Source organism: Vicia villosa, unplaced genomic scaffold, assembly GCF_029867415.1.
Source record: "Vicia villosa cultivar HV-30 ecotype Madison, WI unplaced genomic scaffold, Vvil1.0 ctg.003374F_1_1, whole genome shotgun sequence".
Taxonomy (NCBI): Eukaryota; Viridiplantae; Streptophyta; class Magnoliopsida; order Fabales; family Fabaceae; genus Vicia; species Vicia villosa.
In genome coordinates this window covers 11,056-28,714 of record NW_026706190.1, presented here as the reverse complement: position 1 = coordinate 28,714, position 17,659 = coordinate 11,056, and the positions used below count along the sequence as shown (strand labels likewise).

General features: G+C 38.2%; 2 protein-coding genes across 2 annotated transcripts; one reads left to right on the top strand and one right to left on the bottom strand.

Moving 5' to 3' along the window:
* Positions 1-6,025: 6,025 nt before the first annotated feature.
* Positions 6,026-10,926, top strand: LOC131640897 (protein MAIN-LIKE 1-like). Its single transcript, XM_058911264.1, has 7 exons — positions 6,026-6,198; positions 6,867-6,945; positions 7,250-7,319; positions 9,173-9,369; positions 9,476-9,541; positions 9,601-10,152; positions 10,260-10,926. Exons 1-7 carry the CDS (start codon positions 6,026-6,028, stop codon positions 10,851-10,853), a joined length of 1,731 nt encoding a protein of 576 aa, XP_058767247.1. The 3' UTR covers positions 10,854-10,926.
* Positions 10,927-11,165: 239 nt separating this feature from the next.
* LOC131640896 (uncharacterized) lies at positions 11,166-12,527 on the bottom strand. Its single transcript, XM_058911263.1, has 3 exons — positions 11,915-12,527; positions 11,395-11,801; positions 11,166-11,324 (listed from the first exon to the last, which is right to left on the bottom strand). The coding sequence occupies exons 1-3, from the start codon at positions 12,525-12,527 to the stop codon at positions 11,166-11,168; spliced, it is 1,179 nt and encodes a 392-aa protein (XP_058767246.1).
* Between the last annotated feature and the right edge of the window lie 5,132 nt (positions 12,528-17,659).

Below are 17,659 nucleotides of genomic sequence, written 5' to 3'. Positions count from 1 at the left end.
GTATATGATAAACAGTTAATGGTTTTTGAAAACAGAAGAAGTGAAGATGGACAAAGGTCACATAGGTATCTGAAGAGTTTCACCGGGAATAATGCCCTTCAAATACCAGAAGAATGTTTTTGAAAACAGAAAGAAGATTTTGAAAATACAGTTTTGAAAACAAGCTAAGAAGAGAAGGTTTTTGGGACTTACACTCTATTAGAGGCCCAGTACTTTGCAGTACTGGTGTAAAAGTAATTTAAAAAAATGATCTGGAATGATACAAGGTTTTGTTGTTTGAAAACCTTAATCATCCGTTTAATCGGAGACTGATAACAGCTTTGAAAATTGACAAAAGTCAACTTAATTAAGATAAAAATAAAGATTTTTACTTAATTAAGACCTAAACAATTAGGGTTTTATCATAAAATTATTCACAAAGTAATTAGGTTAAAACAAAATGAAAATATATATATATATATAAGTATTTAAGAAAACATTTAAAACATACTATTTTAAACCTAATTAAAATACATGAAATAAATAATATTTTTTTATAATTTTTTGATTATTCACAAAGTAGGTATATTAAATAGCAAGTGTGTGAAAAATGAAGTGAAAATGATTTAATTTGATAGGTTTATTAATTGTGTGAAGTTTGTAAAAAAAAGAAATGAAAATGGGTGTTAAAAAATTGGTTTGGCCCTAGAGAGGTTCGAACCCACGCCCTTCATGATCACATTTCAAAACTTAACCAACTGAGCTGCGCGCGCAGCTTGTCAACTATATACACTCAATATATTATATTTTCAGATAAGCCAGGAAATACAAATTTTACGCGCGCCATGTTCATCTTCTTCCTCGAGCTTCAGATTTTCAAATTCCTAACTCTCTGGTTTCTCAACTAAATGGCATGATGTAAACATCAATCTCACTCGTTTTTGGACAAGGAACATGATTATGGGCTCATAATTCATTTATTATAAGTGTAACTAACGAATTTCATCATGAACACGAAGAACACATAAACCCTAATTTTAAAATTAAATGATGCACAAGATGAATAAATGAACAATGATAGAGGGTTTTCAATCCTCTGATGATGCTGAACAAGATAGAATCGAGCTTTAACACAAAGAGTACTTAAATTAGAGAGGTGAAGTTCAGAAACTTACCTCTGAAAATGGAGGTCGTGAGGATGATTGAGAGCACCTGGGCTTGAATGAATGATCTCAATAGCTTCCCTGAGACTCAATGATGCTAACTGGATGCTTGTTGTAGCCTGAATCCTTCTGAATTATTCTATGGACCTCCCTCGATTTCAGCTTCAAGTGAACATGGAGGTTGTTGAATTTGGAGTTACAGATGGGCTGCAGCCATCTGGTTAGCTTCACTAGGACCTGAGGAGTGTGCCTGGATGATTGGCTTGGCTCAGAACCTCCTGAATTACTCCATGGACCTCCAACTGCAAATGCTCCAATGTGAGAGCAACAATGGTGTTCCTCCACTTACAGAAATGATCCAGGTGCTTGGATCACCTCAAATGACCTCCCTTGAGATGTTAGAATGCTCACTTCCCAAAGATAAGCTCTGGTTTGAAGAAATCGATTCTTCTTGCCAAAGAACTTTGAAAAACAATGAACAAAAGAAGAGAAAGAGAAAGCAAGTAATATGGTTGCTTTGGTGTGTTTTTGAATGAGGAATGCATCTGTATTTATAGGAAAATGGATCAGTATAGCTGCAGAGGAGTGAGCTTCCTTAGTGAAGTTGATTTGCTTTCTTAGCCATGAAGGAATTTTGCAAATATCTCTTATGCAATGATGAGAATTTTGATTCCATTTGATCAATCCCCTAGCCCTCGATTTTGCTTGATCTTAGGGGACAATTCTGAGCCAGAAATGAGCTCTAATTGGTTGGTGAGAAGATTCCTTGGGTGATTCATCAATTTGCCATAAATTCACAAATGTAATCATTACATAATCACATGTTCTTGTTTTTAGAATCTTCTTCAATCCTTATGGCATGGTAAAAATGAATGCATGGCATGATTTCAGATGTGTTATGGGTCGTGTAGCATCCATAAGAGAGGTTATTTGCACAAAATTTGCAAAGTCCAAAAGTGTCCATGACCTATAATTTTACTTCATGAGGCCAACTTTGAACAAGCATAACTCCTAGCTCAAATTGAATTTGGAGAAGGTTGAACACAATTTGGAAAGCCCTAAACATCTACTTCAAATCATTAGTTTATGTCTTCTTCAGAATCATTTAGGAAATTTGTGAAAAATGAGCCCAAAGTTGGATGAAAACTAGGTTAAAACACTTAGAAAAATTTCTAAGTGTTTATGACCTAAACTTCAAAATTTCCAAAACTTCATAAATGGTTGATCTTTTGAAAAAAGTTCCTTTGTAAGATGTTGTTTTATTTTGCAAGATCTACAACTTTCATGTTGGAAGTTTTTTGAGTTGTGTAGGTGAAATTTTGAGATCTCACCATGCCTTCAAAAACCCTAATTCCCGACTTTTCGCTCCTTGATGAATTTCTTTGAATTTCTTTGGCCAAATGACTTTGACATCCATATATTGATGATATTGATCTTTGAAAGTCATTTTTTGACCAAAAACCTTAAAAGTCAATGATGATCCTTCACAGTTGACTTTTTCCTGACAAAGTGAATTTTTGGGCTTTTGTGTAGAAATAAGATCTTCTCCCCAAATGGATGATATAAATGGATTATATGGAGGTAATAGAGATCCTTGAATCATGTCTTGAGTTTTGGATTCATGCTCTGATCAGAAGTCAACTATCTTGGTGAATTAGGTCAAAACCCTAATTTGTCGACCATGTGAAAGTAATGACTGTAGACTTTGAATTGAAGTGTGATGTCCAGTAGACCTTGTAATATGGGTTATTTGAAGATGATTGATGTCTTTGAATGACCCTCTGAGGTTTTTTAGGGTTTCCCAAATGTGATCCCTGATTTTAGTCCTTGATAGGTTCAAAACCCTAGTCTGGTAACCTGAGTAAACCTGTACTCATATGACTGGATGTCTAATCAATCATAGATGAGAAAAGTGAAGTTTTTGAGCCCCATGATTGTATTAGAGACTAGTCTTTGTATTGATTGATCCTTTGCCTGAGCTTTCTTGTCTTTGAGCATCCTCGATTAGGTACCAGATGGAGAAATGACTGCTCTGGGTACTTGTCTTGACCTGATGAACAATCCTGTCATCTCAGGGGGGTCAAAAATTAGGGTATGACAGTTATGCAATGCAAGCATGGGATCAAGGTTCATATGATCTGAGTAACCACCACACATCCTCTGAATAACTGATGTGAAACCTCTGCACAGGCCAAATGTCACAGGATCAAAGGTTCGACGCCTTTTTGAATACCAGAATATCAAGCACCATGGGAATGGACCAAATAAACGTCCAACCCCAAACATGAAGAGACAATGGTATGTAGGAGTCAAGGTTTCCTGTCCCACCCCAATCTCACGGGTATGAAATCTAGACACGGACAAGTGGTCCCTAATGGTCACTAGGGTCTACAGTTCCCATGGGGTACAAAGTGTTTGAGGCAACAAGCGTGCCAGACACAGTGTTCCATGAAAGAACCTCGCCCAGTTGTGGTACCCCATGTTGAACTCGATCGTAGCAAGGGCCACGGGATTCAACATGAGCATCCACGCTAATCCTATGTGTCACTGGCCTGGGTAGTGGGCCTTTTACCTCATACAAACCCCCCACCTGCAAAACAGAACAGAAGACCCCAGGGAACACAAAATATAATCCATATGCATGATGTGCAAACAGAAATAAACATGATATGCAGGCAAAGAATAAGCATGCAAACATATATACAAGGTATAGACATAAAACAAGTAAACACCCAGTAAATAAACAAACAAACGCAGGCTAGGATCGACTCGCTAAGAATGGACCCGCAATAGGTCTAGCAACATCCCTAATGGAGTCGCCAGCTGTCGCACGCTCGCGAAAAATGAACAGAGTCGCCACCAATATATTTATCCCATAAGGGAAAGGAATATCAGAAAACCTAACAAAGGAAGGAACAGGGTCTTGCGACCAGAGAATCAAGGTACGGGAGTCGGTTATGCAAGGGGAAGGTATTAGCACCCCTCGCGCCCATCGTACTCGATGGTATCCACCTATGTTTGTTTCTATCTAAAGGGTGTGTACTATGTCTACCTATATGTGAATGCATGCAAAAAGAAATACGGGGAAAAGAAGGAAATATTTACAAGTGTGCTCGTTCAAGCCCCGCGACTTGATGCCTACGTATCCTTTTCAGGAATCAGAGCGCCGTAGTTCGGCTCCATATTTTTGTTTGTTTTTGTGTTTTTTAGTTGGGCGGAGTTAACGCTCGCGCTCTTGCATAAGGGGACAACCTAGGATGCAATGGAGCGGAGATAACAATGCCCTTAAGAAAGGAGAGAAGAGAGAGAGTTTGAGTGTTTCGAGGAAATCCCTAAAGCAAGGGAAACTCGAGTTACTCTTTGGTTTGTGTTTTTTTAGACTTTGGGAACTTACGCCCGAATGGAACCCTAAAGCAAGGGAAATCCAGGCACTCGAATGATTCCCTAAAGCAAGGGAGATCCAAGCTTCCATTCCCTTTTTAAGAATTTTCACTTTGATTATTAGTGTTTTAAGTGTTTTCTTTGTATTTTTTTAAAGGGATTTTATTTTGATATTTATTAGATGTTTTGATGTTGGAAAAAGAAAAAGAATGAAAAAGTGGGGGACTAGCCTAATTTCTAACCTAATTGATTATTCTAGTCTAAGTCTAATGTTATGGTAACAAATCTAAAAAGAGCATTAAAGTGATATTAACAAAATAAAGCCAAAAGTATGACCAAAGACAAGTAGCAAAATCGCACAACAATTATACAAAAATAGCATGGGAATGGTACTAAACCTAAAGAAAACGATTCAAGTATTTGTGCAAAATTAAACTAAAATACTACTATTTTGTGAGTTTTTTATGAGGAAATTTTAAGACTAAAATTAAACCTAAAAGTGGCCTAAAAATCTAACAAGTTTTATTGATTTTAGAACCTAAAAAATAATGGGAAAACTATGTGAAAAAGAACCTAAATCTAATGTGAATTGGCTTAAGTCAGGGGGGTGTGAATTGAAATGGTTGTGCAGTTAGCAAATGGGCGCAGGGCCCATGGAGTTCGGCCCAGGGAGGCGTTTTTTTTGGTACAGCCTTGATTTTGTGGCCAAAAATGGCGTTTATTGGGCCTTAGAGCGGGTGAGGATAGCAATTCGGGAGGCCCGAAGTCATTGATCCACTTCCAGATTTTTTTTGGGGCCATTATTATTATTGACCAGATTTTTATTATCAAAAATTAATTAAAAGAAAAAAATTTAAAAAGAGAAAGGGAATTAGGGTTCGTTTACCTTGTGACTATTGGAGTCCTTCGGCGAAACTCTCCCTTTCCTTCAACGCACGAGCTCGCGGCGGTGACGGCTTCTCCCTTTCTTCTCCGATTAGCTCGCCTCGTCTCTCATGACCTCGTTCTCTGTTCTCTCTCGATCTCTTCTTGTTGCGTTGTTGTTGTGTTGTGTTGATGAAGATTATTGCTGAATTGATGCAGGTTCAAGGATTCTTGCAAAATTCCAGAGTTGAAGAAGACGTTCAGAAGATTGGAGATGAAGTTCTTGCAGATCGCAATTGAAGAATCGTCAACGACGAACGACTACACCGATGATTGAAATGTGGATTTATGAAATCGGAGAACGATGTGAAGTTGAAGGTTGAACTCGGTTCGGACGCTGAGGATGATGAATGACTCTGTGGACTCGTTCAAGATGACGAAAAATCCAGAGGAAGTCTTCAAGAAAACGGTAATCCTTGCTATTTTGTTCTGATTCGTTCTTCTTCTTTCTTCCGATTCTTCTGCTCTTCTTCTTCTACGCTCTTTTCGTTTTTTCCGTGAGCTTTCTCTGAGGTGAAGTTGTTGTGAGAAGTGAACTCCGTTAGATTTGAGAGATTGTGAGGTTTATGCTCGATTGAATGGAGTTTCAAAGATTGAAGCTCCTTCAATGGTGGATAGAGCTTGTAGTGATGTTTGGGAAAAAAGAAGGGAGTGAAGAAGTTGCAGAGAGTGGGAGATTAAGGGATGAAGATGATTATGGTGAGAGATTGAAGTTGGAGAAGGGTGAAGAATTGATGAGAGAATTGAGAAGGTGATGGTGAAGGGTAGAAATGAGCGTGTGTTTGAATCTGAGAGGTGAAGCAGTTTATATAGGTGTGGAGGTTTGGGATTGATTCAGGTTTGGAGTGCGGTTTGGAAACAGTTACGTGAGGTTTGGATTTAGTTGAAGAGGTTTGGGGAGAGTGATGACTAGGATCGGAGGGAACTGAATTAGTTATGTTAGTTGGGATTAGTTCCTTTCTGTTTTGACAGTTAGAAGAGGTTATAGGCCTTTTGTGAAGTTAGTTACAAAAGTTAGTTTTGGTTTAAAAAGTTAGTTGAAGTTTGTTATATGATAGTTGGGAAATGTGAAGTTGGTTACAGTTAGTTATTTTTGTTTTTTGATGAGCTGAAATTCTGTTACAAACTGTTATGACAGTTAGTTAGGTATTGAGAGAGTTTGCTGATTTTTTCTGTTGAGCCGATAGGTCCATACGAGCTAATACTTACGGCATTTGAATCTAGCCGCCGGCGGAATTGTTGTTGACATGTCTGTTTTGCAGGGTATGCTGGAAGTATGTGTGTAGCGGGTTTGGCTCGGTCCTTTCGCGACGATTGCAGGGCTGGTTAATGATATGCAGCAGGTATGGTATTGAGTCAACTTGGATGAGTTTGATTTGATATATATGAAATGTTGAACTGATGTGGCGCTATGTGCAGGGCAGCGGAATGGCATGAACTGATACGAATTGGACGCGGATTGCGGCTTGTTAATAGACTCAAATTGGGCTGTTTTGATGTGAGTTTTGTGTGGTTATTTGAATAGGCTGCAGGTTTTGTTTGGATTAGCATGATAGTATTTGGTTAGTAAAACCTGTTAGCATGAATTATGTAGATGGATTTTGTTTTCGACAGTTGGGATCTTATGGATAGCTATACGAATACGAACCCAGGATGATGATTGGATGTATGGTATGCCTTTTTGATTTGTGGACTTGTATGGAATGGTTTTGAATTGAATGCAGTAGGTAGTTTTACAATGGAATGTATGTTGAATTGTATGGTTTTGGTTTGAGTCTTATGTGGTGCTGTTTGAAATGAAGATAGTTGTGCGATATGGTTTGAATGTGTTGGTGCATAGGCTGAACTGGTTTTATTTAGTGAGATATGCAGGTAGTTTACTTTGGTAAGAGCAATTTGGCATAGCATGAAGGTGGTATTGAACTATTAGTTAGAGGTTTGTAATTGGTTTAATTTGCAACTGTTAAATGCTGTTATAGGTTAGGATTGGTTTAAAGGTAGGAAAGTGAAGGTTAGTGAAGATTGGAAATTGTTAGGATTGTATGAGTTTTAATGTGGTTTTGTGCTGCAGGTTTTGGCTTAACTTGAAGAAGAAGGAATAGCGGGGCAGCATCATGAAGGGCAAGGCAGATTTGGAATGAATCGGGATCATGACGAAGATGAAGTTACGATGGAATTTAGGGAGTATTGTGTAATTATTTCTTGGCAATTTTGATGTAATGTGAAAGATGAAATTTGTAATGAGACCCTTTTTTATGAACATTGATGGAGTTTTGATGGAAACTTGGACTTGAACCAATTGTAAAGAACCAATAAGAAAGGCTTCATATTCAGAACAACTCCTGTTTTTTTTTTAGTTTTGCATCACATTTGGTTTTGGTTGCATATGGAAACATAATGATTTTGATGATGGCTATGGTGTTTTGAACTTGAAATGGTGTATGGTTTTTTTGTGGACATGAGGCCATGGATTAGGATGATTTGAAGATAGCTTGGAAATATCACGAAGATGGGATCAAATTAGGTTTATGGGAGCTATCCGTCTGAAAAGTCAAAGGGTCAAGGGTATGTTGACTTTGGTCACCTGTTTGACCAAAAAGTCAACTATGAGTGAAATGTGTCCTTTTTGTATTTTTAAATGTAATTCCAACTTTGTAGAATACTCTTGAATTTGTAATGGATTTTGACTTTTGAAATACAACTTGACTCTTTGTGTCTCAGTTTGAATCTTGAACTTTCCCTCCATTATGCTTCACTTGGAAATCCAATATTCAAATTCTTCAATTGGCCAAACTTGAATCAAGTGATAAATTTGTAGTGCCAAATCTTCTTCATCTTGCAATTTTGAATGAGTGATGACATTTGTAACTTGAAGAACTCTTGACACTTGAACCAAAATGATAATGTATTAACTCCTTACAACTTTCCAAGAAACCACATGAATATTTCTCTCTCTTTATTTTTCTTTTTATGATCTTAAGCCATTAATCTTCAAATCAATTTCAAAGACTTATCTGAACTTTGACTAAGTGACTTGCATTACAAGTCACAAGTAATGAAGGACATGTTTTGAACCACAAAGAAACTTTTGTCTCCTATGCCTCGTACCATGATCCGTTCTTTTACAATTCTCCCCATAAGCTCCAAGTGACATGAGACTTTGAACCAAATAGCCTTAGTAGATGGAAGTCAACAAGCTTAATCATGATGAATGAGAAACCTTAATCCATTTGCCTTAGATGCATGTTGATGAAGAAAAAGTAACTTGAGATGAAAGCCTTAAAGCCACAGAGAACCCTAATCACCAAGATCCTTGACCCCATGCCCTTTTTTAGATGTTTTATTTGATGAATGAATGCGAGGTCATGTTAATGCCCTAATGGAGGTATGCAGACGAATGCGATGCTTAAGCCAGTTAAAAATCAAAGGGTAGGACAAATTTGGGGTATGACACAACCAATCGGACAACCCAAAAGTGAGTTATCCGGTTCTTCTAGGCCTCAGCCGGACAACCCAAGAGTGGGTTTTTCGGTTCTTCTTTTCACCAGCCGGATAACCCAACAATGGGGTTTCTGGTTTTTCAATCTATCAGCCGGATAACCCCCCCTTGGGGTATCCGGTTCTTTTTTTTTTTGTTTTTGATTTTTTTTTTGTTTTTATTATTATATTTAATTTTTAATAACATTTTATTTAATTTTTAACTATATTTTATTTTTATTTTTTAGTGGTTCGAAGAAGAGGAGGTGCAATCGACGGAATGCGTCAAAGAGGAAGACGACGTCGAGAGGCTGATGGCGAGGGACAGCAGGGAGCTGCACCTGAGGTTGGTCCGCAGCACCCGGGATTTCCCGGAGGACCGACTGATACTTCTTTATTGATTAGATATCTGAACCATGTTGCCTGTCATTTATGGTTGGGCGAGGTACGTAAATGTTTTCTTTTAGGTTCAATAACTTAAAAATTTATTTTGAATAATTTTAAATTATATGTACTTATATATTAACACATATATTACAAATTCTTTTCAGGAGAGACGACCAAAGCCAACCTTAAAGGTTGCTGCACATGGTAGCAAATTAATAGGATGGGTTCCGGCAATGCTCCAAGGCAGATGAATGATTGGTTAGTTGCATCTTGTCTGTCATCTTTGCAGTATACTAGATTGGCCAGGGTAGATACGCATCTTTTATCTTCTTTTGTTGAGAGATGGCATCCTGAAACATCGTCATTTCATATGCCGTTATGCGAGATGACAATCACGCTAGATGATGTTTCATGTCTTCTTCATGTACCGATTAGGGGCGAGTTGGTTGACCCCGATTTTGTTGTCACCGATTATGATTCTATCCATAATGCTGTTGAGTTGTTTGGTGTCTCTTTGAGTGAAGCATCTGAGGAGGCTTCTTCCGTAAGGGGTCCTTACTATAAATTGGATTGGCTGAAGCAAGTTTTTGAGCAACAAAGAGCTGCAAATAACTTTACAGGTGCTATGAGAGCATACATGATGTTGCTATTAGGTTGTACTATTCTTGCCGACAAGACTTTTACTCTTGTCGAGGCAAAATATCTACCACTCTTGAGAGATTTGAATACTTGTGGAAGATATTGCTGGGGGGCAGCTGCACTGGTTACTCTATACAGATACTTAGGGGATGCTTCATTTTATTCATGCAAGCAGCTTGGCGGTTATGCCTCTCTTCTTCAGGTACAAAATTTTACTTATGATTTAGTTATACTTAATTATTTAATTTTTTAGTTTAATTTAATTTATTATAATTTAGTTTAATTTATAATAGTAATGTTTTGTTACAGTGTTGGATTCATGAGTATTTTCCAACTGTTGGAAAGAGAGGTACTTCTAGGTTATGTGGCATTGATAGTCCAATGGCTAGGGCGATGAAATCAGAATATAGGCAGGGGACGCAAAAAGTGGCTGACATCCGAGCTGTGTTAGATCAGTTGACCTCTCACGATATCGTCTGGCGCCCTTTTGAGGATCACAGGGAGCACCGTCCTTTTGATGATATCTGTTTGTTCCGGGGTGGTTTGAAGTGGTATGGTACTGTAGTTCTATATTTACCTGACAGATTCATGCGTCAGTTTGGATACAGACAGTACATACCGATTGCTCCTTCTAATGTAGACACACTTGATGTGGATGTTAAGTGGGCTACATATATGCAGAGTGTGTTGCAGGTGATCCGATTCCACGATGATCCCCCAGCTGCGTTTGCCACCATACCATATGAGACAGACGATGATTATTTGGCGTGGTATTATACGGTGTCACATCCTCTATTGAGAGCACCACGAGGTGATCAGCCGATGGAGGTACCAGTGCCTGTCTATGACGAAGGACCGTCAGACTTGAGGTTATCATATATATCTCATGAGCTTCATCATTAATTACAGCGTCATCAGGCACGTCCTGAAGATGAACAATTTCTGGAGATATTTAGAGCACTCAGACTTGCACAGGGCGGACCATTACCTAGGGAAGGTCCAATTACTTATGGCAATGAGTCTGATTGATGTCACATTTTATGTTTATATTTATGTTTTAGTTTGAGACTTATGTATTATTATGAGACTTGTAGACTTATGTATTATTATGAGACTTATAGTTTGAGATTTACTATTTATAATCCATTTTCAACATATTAAAATCCAATATCATAAAATCAAACTAAATAGTACCAATGTTGTAATATCATAAAATTAAACTAAGCTGACATATTTTGGCAGTATAGGCGTAAGCCGTTGCCGATGTTGTAACCGCCCGACAAATCCTACCATCCAAGATGTTGCATCTTTTATGCGATATTTCTTCCAATCAGTTGTGACAGGTGGCAACGGGAATCCTTCATTCATGTTTACCTACACATAAAATAAATATCAGAAAAAGTCAAATAGGGATTGAATGTACCAAAATTGTGTTACTAATTACCTGAACCCAATGATTTCCATTGACAAATCCGATGCAGTAAATGGATGCATTAGGTGAATGTGCACTCGTCATAAGAAAGTAACTCAAGCTAGGGTGACCTAAAGAGACGAAAACAACGTTATATCGATTAGCTATTACATAGCCAAACTCAGGCAACGCCATCCATTTATTCGGTGGTTGTTGTCCTAAAGTTTCTATCACCAACGATGATCTCACTGTTGGAAGGCGTTTACCAAATAAATCCTCATACAACTTGCTTCTAAAACCTATAATTTCTTTCTCCAAATCCCGACGAACCATTGACCATCCATCTGTGCCATAACCATGCAAAGATACAATGGCTCTAAACCCACAATTTCCATCATCTCTTACATCAACAATGTCATCAATAAATGGTCTGATGTAATCTGGAAATTGTACAATGTATTTATCAAATTCTTTATTTTTTGAGGTTTGGGATAGTTGTGAACATAACCTCTTTGAATATTTTTGCGAACTCGAATGTGCTTGATCAACATACTCATATCCTGAAGGATCACGATAAACATCATATCCCATAGGTCTCTTCCCTTTCTTCTTAACCCCTCCTTTGGTTTTAATTTTTCAGGCGGTGGACACATCTTTGTTGTAGTCGGATAAGCAATCTCACACGCTCTGATTTTTAATGCTCTTTTTCTGACAACATCTAGTGACCTCCACCTTTTCCAAATTTCATCGATTGCATTTGTCATGTCTAATTCTGATCCATCATCTGCATCTACATCTTGATTTCCTTCCATACTTAGTTTTCTCCAATAAATATGAATAGCCTCAATTGGTATCGCATCACCACTCAATGTATATCTCCCTAACTCACAAGCACATGGTAACCCATATACTTTTCTATGAGTACATCCGCATTTTTGCGTATCGGTACCTACCATGTCAATCCTCAACCACTCTTCAGCAATCTGCCTCAATGCAGCTCTTGATACTGAACCACGCAAATTTGAATAAAAAGGACTAGTGTGTGCATGCTCAACTTCATAAAAACTCTTCTGAAATGAACCTCTAGTGTTGCCCACTTGTATCTTGATATTGTCATTCTTAGCCTCCCAACATTTGCATAAATCACCTAAGCTATTCTCTAACATTTGCTTAAGTTTCCAATGCGCAGACTCCACCCTTTAAATAAAACAAAACAACTAATTATCTGTAATATTAAGATAAAGAAACAATGTCGATAAAATCACATAGATATACCTATTTGTTGTGGTGTTTCCCAAATGTAACACTTGATTGATCCATGCTTCGACAAAATGACGCCTGTGCGGTGTCAACCATGTGTCATTCACATAATCAATAAAACCTTTGGAGTCAACACATGCTGAAGGATAGAAAAACACTTAGAAAGGGGGGGTTTGAATAAGTGTAGTCTAAAAACTTGAACGATAAAAGCAATATGCACAGTTATTTTTATCCTGGTTCGTTGTTAACTAAACTACTCCAGTCCACCCCCACGGAGTGATTTACCTCACCAGAGGATTTAATCCACTAATCGCAACAGATTACAATGGTTTTCCACTTAGTCCGCGACTAAGTCTTCTAGAGTATCCTGATCACAACCTGATCACTCCAGGAACAAATGCTTAGATACAAGCTAAGACTTTCTTAGAGTATCCTGACCACCACGTGATCACTCTAATTACAACTGCTTAGACACAAGCTAAGACTTCCTAGAGTATCCTGATCAACACTTGATCACTCTAGTTACTTACAAATTAATGTAATCAATTTCTAAGAGTATTACAATGCTTCTGAAAAGCTATAATCACAACAGTGATATTTCTCTTAACGTTTAAGCTTAATCTCACTAATATATTACAACAACAATGTAGTGAGCTTTGATGAAGATGAAGTTTCTGAGCTTTGAATTTGAACAGCGTTTCAGCAAGTTAATTGGAATAATTTCGTTCAAGATTCGTAACCTTGCTTCTCATCAGAACTTCATATTTATAGGCACTTTGAGAAGATGACCGTTGGGCGCATTTAATGCTTTGCGTATTCCGTACAGCATTGCATTTAATGTTTCACGCTTTTGTCAACTACCTCGAGCCTTGTTCACGCTGTGTCTACTGATGTTGCCTTTAATAGCTTCCAACGTTCCTTTTGTCAGTCAGCGTAGCCTGCCACCTGTACTTTCTTCTGATCTGATGTTTGTGAATAAAATATTTGAATATCATCAGAGTCAAACAGCTTGGTGCATAGCATCTTCTTGTCTTCTGACCTTGAAGTGCTTCTGAGCGTGATACCATGAGAACTTCAGTGCTTCTGCTTCTGATCTCAAGTTCTTCTGATGCTTCCATAGACCCATGTTCTGATTCTGCCTTGACCATCTTCTGATGTCTTGCCAGACCATGTTCTGATGTTGCATGCTGAACCTTCTGAGACAAAGCTTCTGAGCGCTGATTTGTGCATACTCTTTATATATTTCCTGAAAGGGAAATTGCAATGTATTAGAGTACCACATTATCTCACACAAAATTCATATCCTTGTTATCATCAAAACTAAGAATATTGATCAGAACAAATCTTGTTCTAACAATCTCCCCCTTTTTGATGATGACAAAAACATATATAAATGATATGAATTTGCGATCAGAAAGAGCAGACGGCTAAAGACAAATTACACAGCTATAGCATAAGCATGTGAATATGTCTCCCCCTAAGATTAAAAATCTCCCCCTGAGATGAATAATCTCCCCCTGAAATTAATACTAGAAGAATTTTAATAATAAAAGACTTCCCTGATTATTTCGGTAGAGACGTTCACAGTGCTTGATCTTCAGAACATTCATTACTTCTGATTTCTGCTTCCATAGGACAGCTTCAGAACATTGAATTTCTTTAGATCCTCAGAACATTCACAGCTTCTGACTTTTGCTTCCATCGGACAGCTTCAGAACTTGAATTTCTTTGATCTTCAGAACATTCACAGCTTCTGACTTTTGCTTCCATCGAACAGCTTCAGAACTTGAATTTCTTTGATCTTCAGAACATTCACAGCTTCTGATTCTTGCTTCCATCGGACAGATTCAGAACTTGAATTTCTTTGATCTTCCGAACATTCACAGCTTCAAATTCTTGCTTCCATTGGGACAGCTTCAGAGCTTGAATTTCTTCTTACATCACTTCATGCTAGATTGTATCAGAACATTGTTGAATGTACCAGAGCTTCATCAGAGCATCTCTACATCCTGAAATGTTACAGAACAAAGCTAAACGACAAAAGTCAGCATGAATGAATCAGAACATAAAATATATTTCAGAACACATAATATGTATCAGAGCCATATAAGCCATATAGACTGTATCAGATCCATATGAAATGTATCAGAACAAATAGACATAATGTTCCAGATCATATTCTATCATCAGAATATCTGAACATTCTTGCTTCTGCTTCTGCTTCTGATTCTGAAGCTTCATAGCACTCATCTTGCTTCAAGAATCCAAGAGCTTGATTCATCTTATTGCTTCTTATGTTGATCTTGAATCTTCGATTCCTGCAACAACACAACTTAAAAACATAGAACTTTGCAAGTTCTGTTAGTAAAGCAACTGATTAAATCAAATCATTTATCACATATTTCTCCCCCTTTTTTGTCATATCATTAAAAACATAAAAGATTCAGATAAAAACAAAAAGAACCACACGGAAGAAAAAGGATGATTTTCATTGAAGTTCAAACAGACAAGTACAGAAGTACACGAAGAGAAGGAAGACAAGATGCACAAAACAGATGCAGCAAAAAGCAAAAACAAAAAACAACAAAGACTCAATCTAAGACGACCCTAGCCTTGATAAGATCTTGGCCAGCATCTCCTGAACCCCATTGTTGTGCTCATTCTGCTTCTCTATGAAAGCTCTAAACTCAGCATTGACTGAGCTTTGCTCTTCCTGGTTCTTCTGAAGAACTTCCAGAGTCCTTGCAAGACGGGAAGGTTCATCAGAGGAAGCTTCACAGCTTCTATCCACAGGGATGGTATTCTGATCCGTGGCTTCCATAGTTAGATCATTTACAGGATTTTCCTCAACAGGAATGGTTTCATCAACATGATATTCAGCATCTGCTTCTTGCATAGAAGCATCTCCATAATCTGCAGCTGGAATCTCAGAGTCTCCATTCTCAAGTGCCTGATGAATGGCAGCTAGATTCCTGGGAGCAGAAGGACCTTCAACTTCTGGTGGGTCAACAACTTCTGGAATGACCAAGCTTGGGTCTTTCTTAGAAGGGTTTTCCCTCAGAAAGTCAAAGAGGGTCTTGAAATCCCCGAGCAGAACTGGATATTGAGGTATCCAGACCACAATCTCCCTGCAAGGGTTGGCTTCCTATGCAGCAGCCAATCTTGCTACTTCCAATTCATCCACAAAGGGCTTTTCTTCCAAGGTATGTCTTCCTCTGAGACGGGCAAACCAGAAGTCTTCATAGCTTCTCAGAATTCCACGAGGCCGTGGACCAGCTTCTACACAGGCTTCCTGAAGTTCTATAAATAGAGCATTTGATTCTCTGCGTAAGATCCTCCAGAACTTCCTCATAGCGACGTCATTCAGGCCAGAACTTTCAGCAATTCTGAGGGTGTCAAAGATACTTCTGAGATTCCTCTTTACTTTTTCAAAAATTACACCAATAGGGTAGACAAGGCGAGATTTTATTTTGGTTTTTGAAAAGGAAGGATTGGGGATGAAATAAGGTTGAGGTTCTCTATCCAATCTATAAGAAGATTCTGCTTCAGTATCAGAATCAAACACTACCATTTCAGCTTCAGGACGAGGCTTGGGAGTGTAGTTGCAATCACGGAGTAGCTGTTCAAGTGATGCAGAGGTTGGAAGATCAGAACCACTATGGTTGTTTTGAGAGGTAGAAGGAATGGGTTCAAAGTTGGCATGAGGAGGAGGTTGAGAGATGGAGATATTTGAGTGAGGTGGAAAGAGAGTTTGAAGGGGTGGTATATCCAGAACAGGATTGATGGTGGGTGGAGGAGAAGGAATGGTTACAGGAGAAGATGGAGGTGTAAGAACATGGACAGTTATAGGTGATTCTGATGTGTCTTTTTCTGGTTCAGGGATAAGGGCAACCGCTATTGGTGCAACTTCTGAAATACCAGCAGGAGTAAAGTCAGGTTCAGAAATACATATACCTTTGGATGCTTTCTGAAGGGCTTTGACCACAGCCTCAGTCTTCTTCTGCTTCTTACTCTTCGGCTCTTCAACAATTTTTGTTTTGCCACTAGAGATCTCTTTCCTTCTGACGCTCGTCAGAACTTCCTGTTGATTCACAGCCTCTTGAACAACATTTTCTTCATCAGATTCTTGAAGAATCAACTTCCTTTTTCTGGTTTTCTTCTTTTCAACAACTTCAACAATCTCAGCATTGCTATTTGACTTCTTCTTCTTTTTCTCAGCTTCCTTCTTATTCTTCTCAAAATCAACAGAAACAGTCTTAACAACTTTTGCAATGACTTCTTCTGGGACCACTTCTTTCTCAGTGGTAGCAGCAGGATGATCAAACTTTCTTTTGGTCCTTTCTTCCTTCTTGCGATTTACTATAATTGGAGCACCTTTCTCTTGATCTTTAAGACTTTTATCCTCTTTTTGTGACTTCAGATACCTGGTTCTGACTTCTGGTACCTCACTATTGAAGAAGGTTTCAAATTCAGCTAGAACTGGTTCTCTTCTGATTCTTGTTCCAGCAAGAGGTTGGGGAGTCTTAGTGATGGCCTTAATCACTTTCATCTTCTTTAAAGTGAAGGCATTCAGACAGGCCCCAGTTGTGATAGTAAGGTCTTTGATAATACCTTCAGATTCCAGGTTCTCAACAATCTTGGAATGAACCAGAAGATTTGAGATAATTCTACCAAACAGAATGATGGTACAACTTTTTTCTCTGAAGGCATTTCTGGACTCCTTCACGGCCTTCCACATATGGTTGAAGATAATGTAGATAGCATCAACCTTCTTCTTAGTGGCAATGCAATACAGAATGTATTTTTGCTCATTGTTGATGAAGTCAGAAGCATGTGTCCCTTTCCTGTGATAGAAACACCCAAGAAGAATCTTGGTCCAGATTTTGTAGAGATCTCTCAAGTCCTTGACATTTTTTGTTTCATTTATGTCTGGGTAGAGAGTAGATAAAACATCTTCCCAATTTACCCTTTTATCGATTTCAAAAGCTCCTTCCGCGTTTCTCAGATCAAACATCATCCTTAGGATGTTCTCAGTCAC